The 17,565-nt window shown below is 41.3% G+C and overlaps 1 protein-coding gene and 1 pseudogene across 13 annotated transcripts in view; one reads left to right on the top strand and one right to left on the bottom strand.

Moving 5' to 3' along the window:
* OSBPL1A (oxysterol binding protein like 1A) overlaps window positions 1-17,565 on the top strand; it is a 237,688-nt gene that overhangs the window by 42,590 nt on the left and 177,533 nt on the right. For all 13 annotated transcript variants that reach the window (XM_078347904.1, XM_078347903.1, XM_078347899.1 and 10 more), the window contains one exon: window positions 14,077-14,188. In XM_078347904.1, coding sequence (XP_078204030.1) covers window positions 14,086-14,188 — 103 coding nt within the window. In that variant the 5' untranslated portion in view covers window positions 14,077-14,085. The remainder of the gene's footprint in view (window positions 1-14,076; window positions 14,189-17,565) is intronic.
* On the bottom strand, window positions 10,849-11,778 carry LOC108588073 (protein SET-like; annotated as a pseudogene).

Here is a 17,565-nt window from a genome sequence, read left to right as displayed (position 1 = left end):
CTGCCTCAGCCTCCTGAGTAGCTGGGATTACAGGCACGCATCACCATGCCCAGCTAATTTATTGTATTTTTAGTAGAGACGGGGTTTCACCATGTTGACCAGAATGGTCTCGATCTCTTGACCTCGTGATCCACCCACCTCAGCCTCCCAAAGTGCTGGGATTACAGGCTTGAGCCACCGCACCTGGCCAGTAATTTATTCTTTACTTGTGAGGAAGTGTCTTGTCATTGCCCAGTGCAGTGAACTTCTAAAGATTGACTGACATGGAAAAGCCCCTGATTTCTTCCTAAGTTGTACCTCCCCACCTCTGGATCAGATATGTCTTACCAAGGCTTTGAACATTCTAGCCTCTAGGAGAAGAAGCCTCCTCTTCTCCTGGTTCTCTTGGCATGATGTTATGAAAGGAAATGAAATGTTGGGGCTCCAAACTCATTTAGTCAAAGTGAAAAATCAAGCTGGGAACTGGTCACACAAACCTGCCTCCCCCTTTTGCCTAAAGAAGATGGCTACAAGATGAAAAGCTACACGCCTTCCCCCATATTTTGCTCATAAGGAAATTCCTAGTGAGCAATGGAAATTTATAGCTTATTTTTACACGTGCAGTCAACCCAGCCCACCAGACACAAATGCATATCTGATTGATTGTTCCCCCGCCCCATTTTGTCTGTGTTATGTAGAATGCAGATTCCCTGTGTTTTTCTTCTGCCCCATTTCTTTATGTCATCTTATGTGAAACTGCAGATATACAGAGCCAGAAAGAGGCATGAATGACTATTTTTTTCTACCCTCCACTTACCTGAAAATGGTGTACTTCTCAATATCCCACCCTTTCCCCTTTAAATTTGGAGCCCTCAAAAATCATCTTTGGAGAAAGATGCCTGTCTCCTGGGCTCGCTTCCTTAACTTTGGCAAATAAATCTAAAATGATTGAGACTTTTCTCATCATTTTTCTTGATTGACAATGTCGTTGATGAAGTGGACCAGTGTGATTTCCTGCCAGATTCCCAGATGGCATGAGGCAAGTTGTGTATGTATACTCTTGTCCATGTGAGTGCAAACTGTCTTTGATTTTTTTTCCTAATAGGGATAGAAAAGATACATTTACCTTATCAGTTACTGCATACCATGTACCTAAGGTGGAAGAGTGGCTGGAATTGAGGTCACTATTTGGTTGAGTTTGTGGAAGTTCACTGTCATCCTCCACATTCCATCTGGGTTTTATAGTGGCAGATGAGTGAATTAAATGGAAATATGATAGGGGCCATGGCCCCTGCATTCTCTTAGGTGGTGGTGGTTGTTGTTTTTTGAGACAGAGTCTTGCTCTGTCTCCCAGGCTGGAGTGCAATGGCACAATCTTGACTCACTGCAACCTCCTTTTCCTGGGTTCAAGCGATTCTCCTGCCTCAGCCTCCCGAGGAGCTGGGATTACAGGCGCCTGCCACCGCACACAGCTAATTTTTGTATTTTTAGTAGAGACAGGATTTTGCCACGTTGGCCAGGCTGGTCTCAAACTCATGACCTCAGGTGATCCGCCTGCCTTGGCCTCCTCAAAGTGCTGGGATTACAGACATGAGCCACCACACCCAGCCAGCATTCTCTTAGGTTTTTAAAGGTGGCACTGATTCCTGCCATCTCTTCCCATATGGAATATTGGTTTTAATTTGTCTTGGCCAGTGGCTGGAGGTGGGCAGCCACTTCCATTTGGCTGTTATACAACAGACCAAGGAGGCAGTGTGAGGGTTGCACCAACAACTAAGTGTGTCTATTCTAATTGCACATTCAGAGACTAGGAGAATGACCACGAGGTGTATTTCTGGACCCAACCAGTGCATGCACTATGAGCCAGACCTTGGCTAGGGCACCCTCTGTAACCTCACTCCCATGCATGCCCCCTTTCTAACACAGGGGCCTCATGACACTTCGGATCTCTTGGTGTCAATGCCAACTTGGACCTTAGATCTAACAGCTTGTGAAACGTTTGGGTGCTCCCCTTTCCCTGCTGTACAGTTACTTGAGTAAATGATCATTGGTCCCTTTGGGAATGGTCTGGGGCATTCATGACACTGAGTGTTTGCTTTGCTGTTGCAGAATCTTTCCCTGGAGGATCTGGCCTCCCCTTCAGTAAATAGTTCTGTGTCCAAAGTTGACTCAGGTCCAGAAACTGGACATGGTATCATGACTTATTTTTAAATTATTTTTTTTGAGACAGAGTCTAGTTCTGTCACCCAGGCTGGAGTGCAGTGGCGAGATCTCAACTCACTGCAACCTCTGTCCTGGGTTCAAGTGATTTTCCTGCCTCAGCCTCCTGAGTAGTTGGGATTACAGGCAAGTGCCATCACACCTGGCTAATTTTTTATTTTTAGTAGAGACGGGATTTACCATGTTGGCCAGGGTGGTCTCAAACCCCAGACCTCAGGTGATCTGCCTGCCTCGGCCTCACAAAATGCTGGGATTACAGGCGTGAACCACCGAGCCTGGCCAGTATCATGACTTAATGGGGTGACTCTTCAGCTTCTGGCCTTTCACTGTTGATTTCTTTTGATGGTACAGATTGAGCTGTACTGGGATGGGTCCTAGCATCAGGGAAAAAGAAATGGTCCCAATTAAGAGATGTCAAGAGGCCAGAAATGCCATGAAAGACAGATTTGTTTGTTTGTTTGTTTTGAGACAGAGTCTCATGCTGTCATCCAAGCTGGAATGCAATGGTGAGATCTTGGCTCACTGCAACCTCTGCCTCCTAGGTTCAAATGGTTCTCCTGCCTCAGCCTCCTGAGTTAGCTGGGATTACAGGCACCCATCACCATGCCCAGCTATTTTTTGTATTTTTAGTAGAGACAGGGTTTCACCATGTTGGCCAGATTGGTCTTGAACTCTTGACCTTGTGATCTGCTCACCTCAGCCTCCCAAAGTGTTGGAATTACAGATGTGAGCCACTGCACGTGACCTGGAAGACAAGTTTTTAATAAATGGGCATGTTAGATTGGATGTAGTATGAAGTTCAGATAATATACCAGGTAATTATATGTCGTGGAAGGGCCTAGAGGATCCATCATTTACCAAAGCAGAAGAAATTGCTGGTAAGAAAGGCACCAGCCTCACTGAGAATCTCCCTGGCAATTCCCCTCCATGGCCTAGGGCTGCTGTGAGAAGGCCGCTATGGACCTAAGTTCACTGACAGCAAGGGGTGGTGTAGGGAAAATGATTGGACCCCAAGGCAGTAGAAGCCAGGAGAGGCAGCACTTAACCATCAGGAGCCAGGGAGGCACAGTTGTGGTAATGAGTGGCAGGTTCAGAGGGGAATGGTGGGAGGGCTGACCTGCAGAGTTAAGGAAACAGTTAATAGAGCCCAGCATTCCGACGGGCAAAGTTAGATGGACAAATGGTAGCAGATACGACTTTCATCATCTTTTTCTTTAGATTGAGAAACTACTGCCTTGTACTAAATTCATCAGTTACTACACATTTGTTACACCGATGTCATCATACAGCCATTGGATGCTCAATTTTGTTTCTTTTTTCTCTTTCTTTTCTCTTACAGTTTGGCTGATTTCTGCTGACCTATCTTCAAGTTTACTGAACATTCCTCAGTGGTGCTCTTATAGCTACTGATGAGCCCATTGAAGCATCCTTTATCCCTGTCGCTATGATTAGTTGTTGCTATGGTTACTTCCATTGCACCTCAGGCTTCACCTTCCTTCCATTTCCAAATTCAGTATTGCCTCTGCAGAGGGCACCGGCCAATTCACTGGAAGGTTTTGCCTGTGTTCCTGCTTTGCCCTCAACCTTAGGCCTGCCTCGTGTGCCTCAGTGGGTTCCCTCCACACTTTGGCTTCTGCCCACTAAGAGACTGCTGTTGCCTGTTCTCAGTACTTGCTAGTCTTGGGGTAGGAGTAGAGGATGTGGGGTGGGTGTTCTCTGTTGTCTGGTTCCGGCCTCCATCCTAAACCTGTGTCCTTATCTAAGGGGCAGGAGTCCTTGAGGTGATTGTTTACCACTTCCAGAAGCACCTACTTTTCATACTGTTAGCTCTTACTTGAGTTTTTCTTTTTAACCTCCTGTTCATAGATAACATGTGACTAAGTGTTTTATTTTTCTAATTTTAGATTTTCTGTTGGCCTATCTCTGGAAGATAAGCGTTATGTTCTGCTCTTTGTCTTTCCCCTTCTTTTCATTTGTTTGTTTTTGAGTCAGGGTCTCACTGTGTTGCCCAGGCTGGAGTGCAGTGGCACAATCACTGCTTCTTGTAGCCTCGACCTCCCAGGCTCAAGCAATCCTCTGACCTCAGCCTCCTGAGTAGCTGGGACTACAGGCTCATTCCACCATGCCTGCCTAATTTATATACTTTTTGTAGAGATGAGGTTTTGTTAGTTGCCCAGGCTGGTATCGAACTCTTGGGCTCAAGTGATCCCTGCCTGAGCCTCCCAAAGTGCTGGGATTACAGGCATGAGCCACCGTGCCTGGCCTGTTTCTCCCATTCTTAATCCTTGCCAAAACCACGTCACCTTTTTCATTCTCTTAGCCTATTACTAGATTTTGGTTAAATAAGTACTGAGTTTATATTACTCTGGCTGTGCTAGCTTGAGCCACTTAGGGTCCTATATTTGTTTGTTTTGATATAACTCCTTATTTTTTCTGGAGTTAACAATTGCAGGCCCGGAGTGGTGGCTCATGCCTGTAATTCCCATCACTTTGGGAAGCTGAGATGGGTGGATCGCCTGAGATCAGGAGTTTGAGACCAGCCTAGTCAACATAGTTGAAACCCCATCTCTACTAAAAATAAAAAAATAAGCTGGCCGTGGTGACAGGCACCTGTAATCCCAGCTACTCAGGAGGCTGGAGCAGGAGAATTGCTTGAACCCAGGAGGCGGAGGTTGCAGTGAGCCAAAATCGTACCATTGAACTCCAGCCTGGGCAACAAGAGCGAAACTCTGGCTTAAAAAAAAAAAAAAAAAATTGCATGGGGTATCTTAGTTTAGTTCTTTTTCTCATCACATAATTTCAAAGTCTGTGTAAGAGCTCCAAAGCTCTTTTTACTATGATCATATACATCATGTAATTATCACATCTGGGAGCAGCTCTCCTGATTTCTTCTTTTTTTTTCTTCTTTGAGATGGAGTCTTCTCTGTTGCCCAGGCTGGAGTGCAGTGGTGTGATCTCAGCTCATTGCAGTCTCCACTTCCCAGGTTCAAAGGATTCTCCTGCTTCAGCCTCCTGAGTAGCTGGGATTACAGATGTGTGTTACCACATCCCACTCATTTTTCTATTTTTTAGTAGAGACGGGCTTTTGTCATGTTGGCCAGGCTGGTCTTGAACTCCTGACCTTAAGTGTTCTACCCACCTTGGCCTCCCAAAGTGTTGGGATTACAAGCATGAGCCACCATGCCCAGACTGATTTTTTATGTCTTCTTGCTCTACCTGGACTAGTTGGCATCTAGAGCTGTACACATGCTGGTCATTCTGGAGCTTATGTCTCAGTCATTCTGGGAATTCTCTTCACCACTTTCTGATATTGGATTTCCTGTTTCCTGAGTCTCATGCCTTCCTCCATCTTGATTTCTCTGTCATTTGGTGGAGCACAGCATTCAGGAGCTTCTTGAGAAAGGTTGCATTAGAAATCATTTTTCTGAGAATTCATATGTCTGGAAATACCTTACCTTTGTATTTGAGTGATAGTTTGGCTATGTATAGATTTCTAAGTTGGAAATCACTTTCTCAGAATTTTGGAGGTATTGTATCACTATTTTCTAGCTTTTAGTATTGTTTTTGAGAAGTCTAGGGCTATTCTGATTCCTGGTCCTACGTATGTGACCTGATTAGTACTTAATCACTGGAAGTATATAAATTAAAATTAGGATGACAGGCTGGGCTCAGTGGCTCATGCCTATAATCCCAATGCTTTGGGAGGCTGAGGAGGGAGGATCACTTTAGGCCAGGAGTTTGAGGCCAGCCTGTGTAACATAATGAGACTCCATCTCTACCCACCTTTCTCCCACCCCCCACAAAAAAGAATGACAGATAACCTAAAAGTCTAGATAGGTGGACTAGGGCAGGTGGCAAATACTCAAATACTCAGACTTCTTTTGTCTTAATGTTCTCTGATGTGTGGCTCTGACCATATCATCCCAATTGGGAGCATCCCAATCCCAGGAAGTCAGCTAGGGGAAGCAAAAAAAGGACAAAGAATATATACAGACTGCTCTAGAAGATTCCCAGAAACGTTTATATAAGACTTCTGCTTAATCTCATCGACTAAATATTCATGGCCACACCAGCTAAAGGATAGTGAGGAAATGTAGTCTTTATTCTTGGTGGCCATATGCTGAGCTAATGCCCAGCTGATTTTTCTATTTTAACATATTTCACTATGTTGGCCAGGCTGGTTTGGAACTCTTGACCTTGTGATCTGCCCTACTCGGCCTCTTGAAGTGCTGGGATTACAGGTATGAGAGCCACTGTGCCCGGCCCAATAAGCATAATTATTAGAAATTATTTCTCCTTTTTAATCTTGAAATCTGAAGCCTGCATCAAGAAATTGCTTTATGTCTGGGCGCGGTGGCTTGCACCTGTAATCCCAGCACTTAGGGAGGCCGAGACTGGCAGATCACCTGAGGTCAGGAGTTCAAGACCAGCCTAGCCAACATGGTGAAACCCCATCTCTACTAAAAATACAAAAATTAGCGGGTATGGTGGTGGATGCCTGTAATCTCAGCTACTTGGGAGGCTGAGGCAGGAGAATCACTTGAACCCGAGAGGCAGAGGTTGCAGTGAGCTGAGATTTTACCACTGCACTCCAGCCTGGGTTCTGTCTCAAAAAAAAAAAAAAAAAAAGAAAGAAAGAAAAGAAATTACAAGAAGTAAAAGTTTTCATGTTGTATTTCTGTTGAAAGTAGATAATTTTATAGAAAAATTATCTTTCAAAATCAGTAAGGGAATGTTCATAGCAGCATAATTCCTGAAAGTCAGAAAGGTGAGTCTGAGTTTGGTGGCTCACACCTATAATCTCAACACTTTGGAAGGCCAAGACAGGAGGATGGCTTGAGGCCAGGAGTCCAAGATCAGCATGGGAAACATAGCAAGACCCTGTCTTTACAAAATGTGAAAAAAAAAAATTAGCTGGGCACAGTAGTGTGTGCCTGTAGTTGTCCCAGCACTTTGGGAGGCTGAAGTTGGAAGACCTCTTGAGCCTAGGAGTTTGAGGACGCAGTGACTGTCATCATGCCACTGCACTCCAGCCTGGGCAACAGAGCGAAACCGCGTCTCTACCCAAAATAAATAAAAAGTAGAAATAACTCAAATATTGTTAATTAATAGATAAACGTGGTATTCATGCAATGGAGTATTCCAAAATATGACAAAATGAAGTACTGATACACACCAAAACATACATGAACCTTGAGAACATGCTAACTGACAGAAGCCAGACACAAAATGCCACCTATTATTTGATTTATTTATAGAAATGTCCAGAATTGGCAAATCCATAGAAACTGAAAGCAGATTAGTGGTTACTAGGGGATTAAGAGGGGGGAGAGAGGCAGTCATTATTAATAGATATGGGGTTTCTTTTTGGAGTGGTGAAATGTTCTAAAATTAGACAGTGATGATGCACAGCTCTGTGAATATACTCAAAGCCACAGAATTGTGTGCTTTTCACAGGCTGAAGTTTATGGTATGTGAATTACATCTTAATAATGCTGTTATTAAGAAAAAAATCAATCTGGGCATGGGGATTTTTCTCTAAGTGTTTCATCTGAGATGACTTGTGTGATGATGACAGGCACGGTAAGGGAATGACCGACTCTTGAGCAGAGGGTGGAGCTAGAGCGATTTGGGAGTGTGATGCACGGCTGTGTTAACTTTGGTCTTTGCTCTCACCCTTGTGGTGCTGCTAGTCCAAACACATTTTGTACCTCCAGTAAAAAATAAAATGCAAGTATCATGCTCAAAGTGAGTACTCTCCTCCTCTGACTTTTTAGTAGTTGGTTTTCTAATTGGCCAAGGTGCTGTCTTAGCCAGGAATATTTTCAGTAAAACATCTTTATTCAGGAAAAAGAGTAAAAACAAATAGCGTTGCTCTAGGTGCAGGGAGTATAGCAGTGAACAAAAGGCCAAATCTCTTCTTTCATAAAACAGGAGCAAACAATACAGCATTTAGAAGTGCTATGAAAATTAGTAAGAGGCAAGGGGATGAGAGTTTGGGAGTGGATAACTCTACTTTAGACGGAGAGTGAGGAAGGCTTCTCTGAGGAGGATGACTGCATTTAAAAAAAAATTAAAATATATCTATATCTCCTTTATCAACTTTCTTTTTTTTTTTTCCCAGAACAGAGTCTTGCTCTGTTGCCCAGGCTGGAGTGCAGTGGCATGATCTCAGCTCACTGCAACCTCTACCTCCTGGGCTCAAGCAATTCTTCTGCCTCAGCCTCCCAAGTAGCTGGGACTACAGGTGCCCACCACCATGCCCGACTAATTTTTGTGGAGACGGTGATTTGCCATGTTGGCCAGGCTGATCTTGAACGCCTGACCTCAATTGATCCGCCCACCTTAGCCTCTCAAAGTGCTGGGATTACAGGCGTGAGCCTCTGTGCCTGGCCTTTGAATTTCCTTAACATCTCATTATTTTGACCCTTTCTAGTCTGAGTCTTGGCTCTCCCAGTTAACTGAATTTTTTTCCGAAGGTCAGCAGTGGTTTACATGCTTTAAGCAGTTGTTTGCACACTGTTTTTTTTATTTTTCCATAGCCACACCTTAACAAGGCTGACTCCTTCTCTGGGAGGAGGCATGGCTCCTTTTATGGTTCCTGCCTTTTTTCTTTACCCTTCATTATAGATGTTCTTTTTTTTTTTTTTAAGTTCTTTTCAGCTGGGTGCAGTGGCTCATGCCTGTAGTCCCAGCACTTTGAGAGGCCGAGGTGTGCAGATCACTTGAGCTCAGGAGTTCGAGACCACCCTGGGCAACATGGCAAAATCCCATCTCTACAAAAAAAAAAAAACAAAAAATGCAAAAATTAGCCAGGTGTGGTAGCACATGCCTGTAGTCCCAGCTACTTGGGAGGCTGAGGTGAGAGGATCACTTGAGCCCAGGAGGTTGAGGCTGCAGTGAGCTGAGATCGTACCACTGCATTCTAGTCTGGGTGACAGAGTGAGACCCTGTCTCCCTCCAAGAAAACAAAAACAAAAAAATCAAAAAATTGCCCATTCTCTTTTCTCTTGAAACTTTCCCCCTCAATGGACCAGTTGACTCTATGCCCTTATTTTCTGTTCCTGGAGTATGTTGGACGCCGGCACTTCGACCTCATGCTATGTTCTAGGCATCCAGGTCCTCTGCATGCATGCTGGGTGTCCCTAGCTGCCCCTTGGGCATCTGAAACTTCATGCACCTAAAATGGGCCTCATCTTCCTCCAGCACCTGTTCCTTACACAATATCTGAGTTGGTCTTTGAATAATTTTCACTGCAAATCCTCTTTTCTGCTGTCTCCACGTGGAGAACATACCCATTGTGTTTAACCTACACTGCTTATTTATTTATTTTTAGTTTTAGTTTTTTGAGACAGAGTCTTGCTGCATCACTCAGACTGGAGTGTAGTGGCATATCTCCCCTCACTTCAACCTCTGCCTCTCGAGTGCAAGCAATTCTTCTGCCTCAGTCTCCCGAGTAGCTGGGACTACAGCCATATGCCACCATGCCTGGCTAATTTTTATATTTTTGGTAGAGACCAGGTTTCACCATGTTGGCCAGGCTGGTCTCAAACTCCTGGCCTCAAGTGATCTGCCTGCCTCGGCCTGCCAAAGTGCTGGGTTTACAGGTGTGAGTCACTGCATCCAACTGATGCTGAGCATCACTCTGTGGGCTTATAGACCATTTGTACGTTGTCTTTGGAGAAATGTCTATTCAAGTTGCTTGCCCATTTTTCAGTTTGGTTATTTGTTTCATTTTTGAGTTTTAGACATACTTTACATATTCTGTACATATATCCCTTATCAGATATCTGATTTGTGAGTATTTTCTCCCATTCCCTGAATTTCCTTTTTCTCTTGATAGGAAAGTTTTAAATTTTGATGAAGTTTATTTTTTTCCATTTTTTTGTACGCATTTAGTTTTATTGTCACAAAGCAACTTGTACACTTTTAAGTTTAAAACTGAGCATCATCTTTCTTTTCCAGTAAAACAAAAAGAAAATTTAAAAATAAACAGGAATAAAATTACAATAGAGAATGTGAATTCCAAATAAGATCCTACAGGTTCTGCTGATTCTCCCACTGAGTGGCAGCGCTCAAGTCATCATTAGGAGAGAATTTATTTTAAAAGTGTCATCTTAAACTGCAAGGATGTCTGTCAAATGTCACAACTAAACATGCCAAAGGAGAAGCCATGTTGTCAAAATGCCCACGTAACCCACCCACACATCTCAAACCCAGCCTTTGCTGACCTTCTACAACCGCATTTTTTAAAGTTTTTTTTTTTTAATTTTTTTAAACAAGAGAAAGTAGACAGATACATGTTGGTAAATGTCAGCTGTCCATATTCACATGGAGACACCGTGTACTCTCTGAGCCCAATATACAGAGAAAGGAGGAAATAAGCTAGAATTCTGTGCAGTATTACACAGGGGCCTACACCCTTCAGCTTCCAGCAGAGTGAAGGGAGCAGGTTTTTCTTTTTTCCCACAGAGCTTGGTGGTGGTGATTCCATAGAGTTTTTGTTTAGACAGGAAGGGATAAAAATGAATTTCAAACAGAAAGGGGTAGAGACTCTTTTCCCACTGTATTCTGCTCAAGATATTTCCCCTAAAATAAGTTGAGAACCATGGTGTAGAGAAAAGAGACCTCAAAAACAGGGTGACTGAGCACAAGAGGGAAAAAAACTACAAATTGCTCCCAGGGACTGGAAAAAGTTTTTAAAAAGGAAGGTTGGACTCCCTCAGTGTTCTATTAGTCATCTTCTCCTTCATCCTCCCCTTCATCATCATCTTCATCTTCTTCACTTTCATCCTCATCCTTCTTCATCAATATCTTCTAACCCTGCCTCCTCTTCATCATCATCATCTTCTCCTTCTCCTTCTTCATCATCCATATCGGGAACCAAGTAGTACTGTAATGGGTTTGGCCAAATATCATCTTTGATGACCTCTCCTAACTCATCAGCACCTGCATCAGAATGGTCAGTAAACCAGGTATAGAAGCCCTCTGGTTCCTCATGCTGCCTCTTCCTACTGGCTTTATTCTGCATTTGACTTGAACATTTTGTCAAATCCTTTCCAGATTTCCATTTGATTTCGATGGACTTTAACAATAGATCACCACTCATTCAGATGAAATTCTTTGGAGAGAACTTTATTTTCAAAGTAAGGATTTTCATCAAAATAAAAATCTATTCTGTAACCTGATTTAATATCTTCAAATTCTGTCACTTCAACTCTGGTCAAATAATGCAGTGCCTCTTCGTCCTCCTTCCCAAGCAGTGCAGACACTTGTGGATGGCTGACATATGTTGTTACCCCAAAATTTTGGCAATCAATTCTGACCTCTTCTGAAAAAATGGTTGGCGAAGTTTGTTACATTTCTGTTCTACCCACTGGCTTGTTCATTAAGTCTGTCTGTTTCATTTTGTACTTCATCAATGTGTTCAATTGCTTCTTGCGGTTCTTTTTCTCCCTTCTTCGGCAAGCCTGCTGAGGCTGATGTCTACTCCAGTCCCAGAGCAGAAGGTGGTCTAGGTTTCTTCTTTTGAGGTGAGAATGCAGACTAGCCTTTGGGGGCCATGCTGCTGAGGAAGTCAGAGAACCAGAGCACAAGTCTTCTTGCTCATCCAGAAGCAGGCAGAGCACTATTTTTTCATTTTTTTGCCTTTGCTTTTGGTGTCATATCTAAGAAATCATTGCTAAATCAGGTCTTATGAAGCTTTCTTGGTATTTTTTTTCTTCTAATAGTTTTAGTTTTGACATATTTGACCTATTGAGTTAGTTTTTATATATGGGTAAGCTATGGGTTTAACTCCATTCTTCTGCATGTGGATATTCACTTTTCCCAGTACCATTTTTCGAAAAGACTGTCTTTTCTTCATTAAAACTGTCTTGGCACTTATGTCAAAAATCATTTGACCATATATATGAGAGTTTATTTCTGGGTTCTCTATTCTGTTCTATTTGTCTGTATGTCTGTCTTTATGCCAGTACCACATTGTTTTGATTATTTCCAAACTTTGTAGTAAGTTTGGAAATCAAGTTGTATCTCCAACTTCGTTCTTCTTTTAAATATTATTTTGGCTGTTTGGGGTGCCTTGAAATTCTATATGAATTTTAGGATGGGATTTTTCTGCTTCTATAAAAATGTTGTTGGTGTTTGATAGGGATTGCACTGAATCTATAGATAGCTTTGGGTAATATTCTCCTCTTAACAATATTAAGTCTTTCCATCCATGATGGTAGGATGTTTTCCCATTTATTTATGTCATTTTAAATTTCCTTCAGCAGCGTTTTATGCTGAGTCTTTTGTGTATAAGCCTTTCGTCTTCATGGTTAAGTTTATTTCTAAGCATTTTATTCCTTTTGATGCTACTGTAAATAGAATTGTTTTTCTTAGTTTCCCTTTTTGGATTGTTCATTGCTATCTTTGCCCATTTTTAATTGGGTTGTCTTTTTGTTGAGTTGCAAATGTTCATTTGTACTTTTTTTCTCATTCTGTGGGTTGTTCTACTTTCTTTAACTGATATGAACTATTTATGTAAAGTATGAAAACATGAATCCCAAAATGTTACCTTTAAGATGATAGGAAATGTTCAGATATTTTATGAGAATTCACTTTATTAAAATATTAGGATATTTTAAATTTTTCCTTATATTTAAAATGTGGTAGTATGTTTTATAGAATGATACTCAAATATGAAAAATGTGTTTATAAACACTATATACTGTACTGGGAAATATTACAGGTATGAAACAATTGTGGCATGTAAGTAAAATTATGTTATGAAAACTCAAATTTACGCATGGGGAAAATGATTAGTAAGAAAAGCACCAAAATGTTTCTAGTGGTCATAAAATGATGAGGATAGTAACTATATGTATTTTTTTCCTGTTTATGTTTTTTAGATTTTATTTAAACATTTTTTTTTCTATGAAAACATTTCAAAATAATGTAGGAAATGTATGTTGTGGCCCAAAGGAAAGATGAAATTCCTAGAACAGCGTAACATGTAGCGACACAGGATATCATTTCATATTTTACAGGCACTGTCAGTCTAGAAGTTAGAACAGCACTGTTTTTCAGCCTCCCTTAGTGCAAGACTGAGGAGCCAGCTATCCGTCATCTCTCCCTAGGTGCTGTGTATCTTAACATCAAATTTCTAATGCTCTCTGCAATATTAGAAATTCTGTTCCTCCATTTCTGCTGTCTTGTTAAGTCATATAACTGACCCAGTGATACTGCACATATGTACATTATCAATTTATTTGAAATTTCTAAAAGAGCAGCTAGACACTTAAATAAAAAGATGTGGTGTATTATCTATTGTTGAATATTGACTTCAGGAAATCTTCATGCTCATCTAATGCTTAATTCTAATGCTTCCTTATAAACCATTTCTTCAATAATGGTGTTTCCTATCAGTCAATAATGGTGTATTACTTTAGAAAATAATGCTTTATTTTGTCTAAATATCAAGATTAATTTTTTTAAAATCTTGGCCTGTTGGGCAGATATTATATTTCTCAACAGGCCTTAGAGGAATGATGTTTAGTGAATGTACTTCTTTCTATAATTTAAATAGTGGCTCTAAATAAATACATTTAATTTGACCACATGAATTATTTTGGCAGAACAGCCAGATAAGTCACTGAAAAAATCAATTCTAGAAGTTGGCTATGTATTAATTGTGGATTCGCAATTGTTTGGGCAATTGTCAAGTGTTATCACAATTAGTTAAATCACTTATTATAGATATAACATGTGATTTAAAGATTTTCACATGGTACTTTTTCTATTGTGGAGGCTCTCTAGTAGTTAGTAATTTGGAAAAGGGTGGTAATACAATAAAATCTTAGCTTAATAGTGAAAAATAAATTCTCTGATTTTTAGGAATTGGTAATGCTTCTCTTAGAATATAATGCTGATGCTACTGTTGTTAATGGGAGTGGACAGACAGCAAAAGAAGTTACTCATGCCGAAGAAATCAGAAGCATGCTTGAAGGTAAATATCATGGCTGTGAACATAAACAGCATTTACTTTCATTATAACCAAGGTTCAGATTATGACTAAAAATGGTTTCTGAGAAAGAGGACAAAATAGAGGATAGCCAGCCAATGCTCTAATGATAATGCGATCTGGGAGTCATTGATGAGACACACAAGTACCTATATGATAGCTTCTTCAATTAAAACTTTTTAACTCTTAATTCGTACAAAATTATGGCAAGTTTTAAAAATCTGTTTTTTAGGCTGGGTGTGGTGGCTCACACCTGTAACTTTAGCACTTTAGGAGGCTGAGGGAAGAGGATCACTTGAGGTTAGGTGTTCGAGCTAGCCTGAGCAACATAGTAAAAACCCCACCTCTATAAAACATATAAACAAATTAAAAATTAGGTGGATATGGTCGTGTGCACCTGTAGTCTCAGCTACTTGAGAGGCTGAGGCAGGAGGATCATTTGAGCCTAGGAGTTTGAGGCTGCAGTGAGCCCTGATTGTGCTACTGTACTCCGGTCCAGGCAACAGAGTGAGACACCCCCCACCCCCACCGCCAGTCTGTTTTTTTGGGTCTCAAAAAATACTTGTTTTTCAAATACTCAACAAAACTAAAAGTAGAAAAGTAAATACATAAGGGAATATGGCTAATAGGCTGATGAACTGTAACAAGGAATACAGAAGTGACGGACAGTAAGAGGTGTCAGTGCAAGCTGTAAGAGGTATTGCTTTTGAGAGTTGCTTGATGTTGGGGAAGATAGCTCTGGCTGGCTCAGTTTTCTTTTCACCTAGGCTGCAGTGCAGTGGCATGATCTTGGCTCACTGTAGCCTCTGCCTCCTGGGTTTAAGCTATTTTCCTGCCTCAGCCTCCTGAGTCTGGGATTACAGGCGCACACCACCATGCCCTGCTAATTTTTTTTGTATTTTTAGTAGAGACGACATTTCACCATGTTGGTCAGGCTGGCTTGAACTCCTGACCTCAAGTGATCCACCCACTTTGGCCTTCCAAAGTGCGGGGATTACAGGCGAGAGCCACTGTACCTGGCTCTTTTTTTAAAATTTTTTTTGAGAGATGGGGGTCTCACTATGTTGCCCAGGCTGGTCTTGAACTTTTGGCCTCAAGTGATCCCCCATCTTGGCCTCCCAAAGTGCTAGGATTACAGGTGTGAGCCACTGTGTCTGGCCTTCTCAGCTTTCTCGAGGACTTCATTGCAGTATAGCAGGCGGCAGTAATTTCTTGATGGCTGAGCTTCATTGTTGTGAATGTCAAAGAGGAATTTACATTTAAGAAACCATGAGTCTGCAATCATTCAGACTTTCTCTAAAGTAATTTAGAACGAAAACGTTTGGTACTTAAATTTGGAGACTTTTTTTTTTTGGATTGCAGCCATTTATTGAAATTAGAGACATTTTTTAATCTTCTTGAGACTCCATATCAGGCTGTCTACAAAGTCCACTGGGAGACAGAGGATCATTTGAACCCAGGAGTTTGAGGCTGCCGTAAGCCTCAAAGGGCCACTGCACTACAGCCTGGGTGAGGAAAGACCCTGAATTTAGAGACTCTCATATAAAAGGATCTTTCTTTGAATGGCCAGGGCTTCGCTATAATTATTTTTTAGTAGTTTTTCTAATGTTGAGAAGAGATCTTTAATTTTCTGCTAAATGAGTAATGATATTGAATTAGAGTTGCAATTTCACACATACCCTTTATTTCTTCCCTTTAGAATTTGGAGAAAGCCAATATAATTTTGTATGTAAAGGATGCTGATTTCTTCATTTAAATTTTCCCGTATTTTTATCTATGTAAAAACCAAGATCCTGCTGTTTATCACCCTCAATTAGTCTTCAGAGCTAAAATCTTCTCACTCGTTATGTAGTTAGGACAGCGGTGGGGGTGGGGAGTTGGGGAGAGATAGCATGGGGAGAAATGCCAGATATAGGTGATGGGGAGGAAGGCAGCACATCACACTGCATGTGTGTACCTATGCAACAATCTTCCATGTTCTTCACATGTACCCCAAAACCTAAAATGCAATTAAAAAATAGAAAAGAAAGAAAATGGAGAGTACCACAGGGTGAATTTCAATTACTCTGTAGAATATTAGCTATTTTTACCTTGTTTGCTTAAGAGGTTTTTTTTCTGATTAAATAATTGTAATTTAAATAAATAAATAAATAAATAAAATAAACCCACCATGTCTACTTGTCAGACTTTTAAGGTCAGTGTCTTAGCTTGTTTTTGCATTCATAATGAACCCTCTCCTTGTCAATGAACAAGCAAATTAACAGATAACATCTTCTGTCAGGCACTGTGTTACATGAATTTAGGAACACATATTAGCTGTGGTTCCTGCCCTTTAATTATTTGTGACCTAACAGGGAGGGTGAGGTACTGTCTTTGATTAGGTCCTGTCATTCTAATTATAACAAGAAGAGAACCCAGAACTGAGGTTTTCCTGACAGACTGGAATGTTAGGTTAGCCTGACAAGTTGACATTTAATAAGGGCAGTTGTAAAGACATGCTCTAAGATATTTCAAAACCCAAACTGCACAAGGAAGAGGGCTTAGTTGACTTTACAGGTAATATGATTTGTCAGTTGATGTGGTCTTAGCCTGGGAAATAGAAGTAGAGACGTAATTAAGTGATTCTGCTCTAATGAGAGCACCTTACCCACATATATCGTTTGTGGATAGAGTGTTAAATGGCTCATTGACAGACTACAGGAAGTACCTTGAGCAACCCACCGTAAGTAGACCATAAGACCATAAATAGATCAGAAACCACGTCAAGGGGCTGGGCAAAGTGGCTCATGCCTGTGATCCCAGCACTTTGGGAAGCCGAGGTGGATGTATCACTTGAGGTCAGAAGTTTGAGAACAGCCTGACCAACATGGTGAAACCCTGTCTCTACTAAAAATATAAAAATTAGCTGGGCCTTATGGTGCAAGCCTGTAATCCCAGCTACCTGGGAGGCTGAGGCAAGAGAATGGCTTGAACCTGGGAGGCGGAGGTTGCAGTGAGCCGAGATTGCGCCACTGAACTCTAGGCTGGGCAATACAGACTCCATCTCAAAAAAACAATAAACAAACAAATAAGAAACCATGTCATAGGATAATGCCTGGAGAGACAGGAAATGATTTACTCTTGAAAGAAAGACATAGGCAGGCACAATGAAATTATATTCAAGTACCTGAGAGCTGCTACTTGGGAGGACGGATAATCTAATTTGTGGCCAAACCAGGGCTGGTCGATTGCCCAGTTGATGGAGTAGCAGGGGGTTTATCTTTGGGTCCAACATTAGGAATAATGACTTGGATTGCCTTGAAAGGTACGTGATTGAGGTATTCAGCAAAGGATAGACTATTTTCAGGTACTGTTACTAATGC

Source organism: Callithrix jacchus, chromosome 13 (genome assembly GCF_049354715.1).
Source record: "Callithrix jacchus isolate 240 chromosome 13, calJac240_pri, whole genome shotgun sequence".
Classification (NCBI taxonomy): Eukaryota; Metazoa; Chordata; class Mammalia; order Primates; family Cebidae; genus Callithrix; species Callithrix jacchus.
The sequence above is the reverse complement of the archived record's forward strand: the minus strand, read 5'-3'. Positions and strand labels throughout refer to the sequence as shown.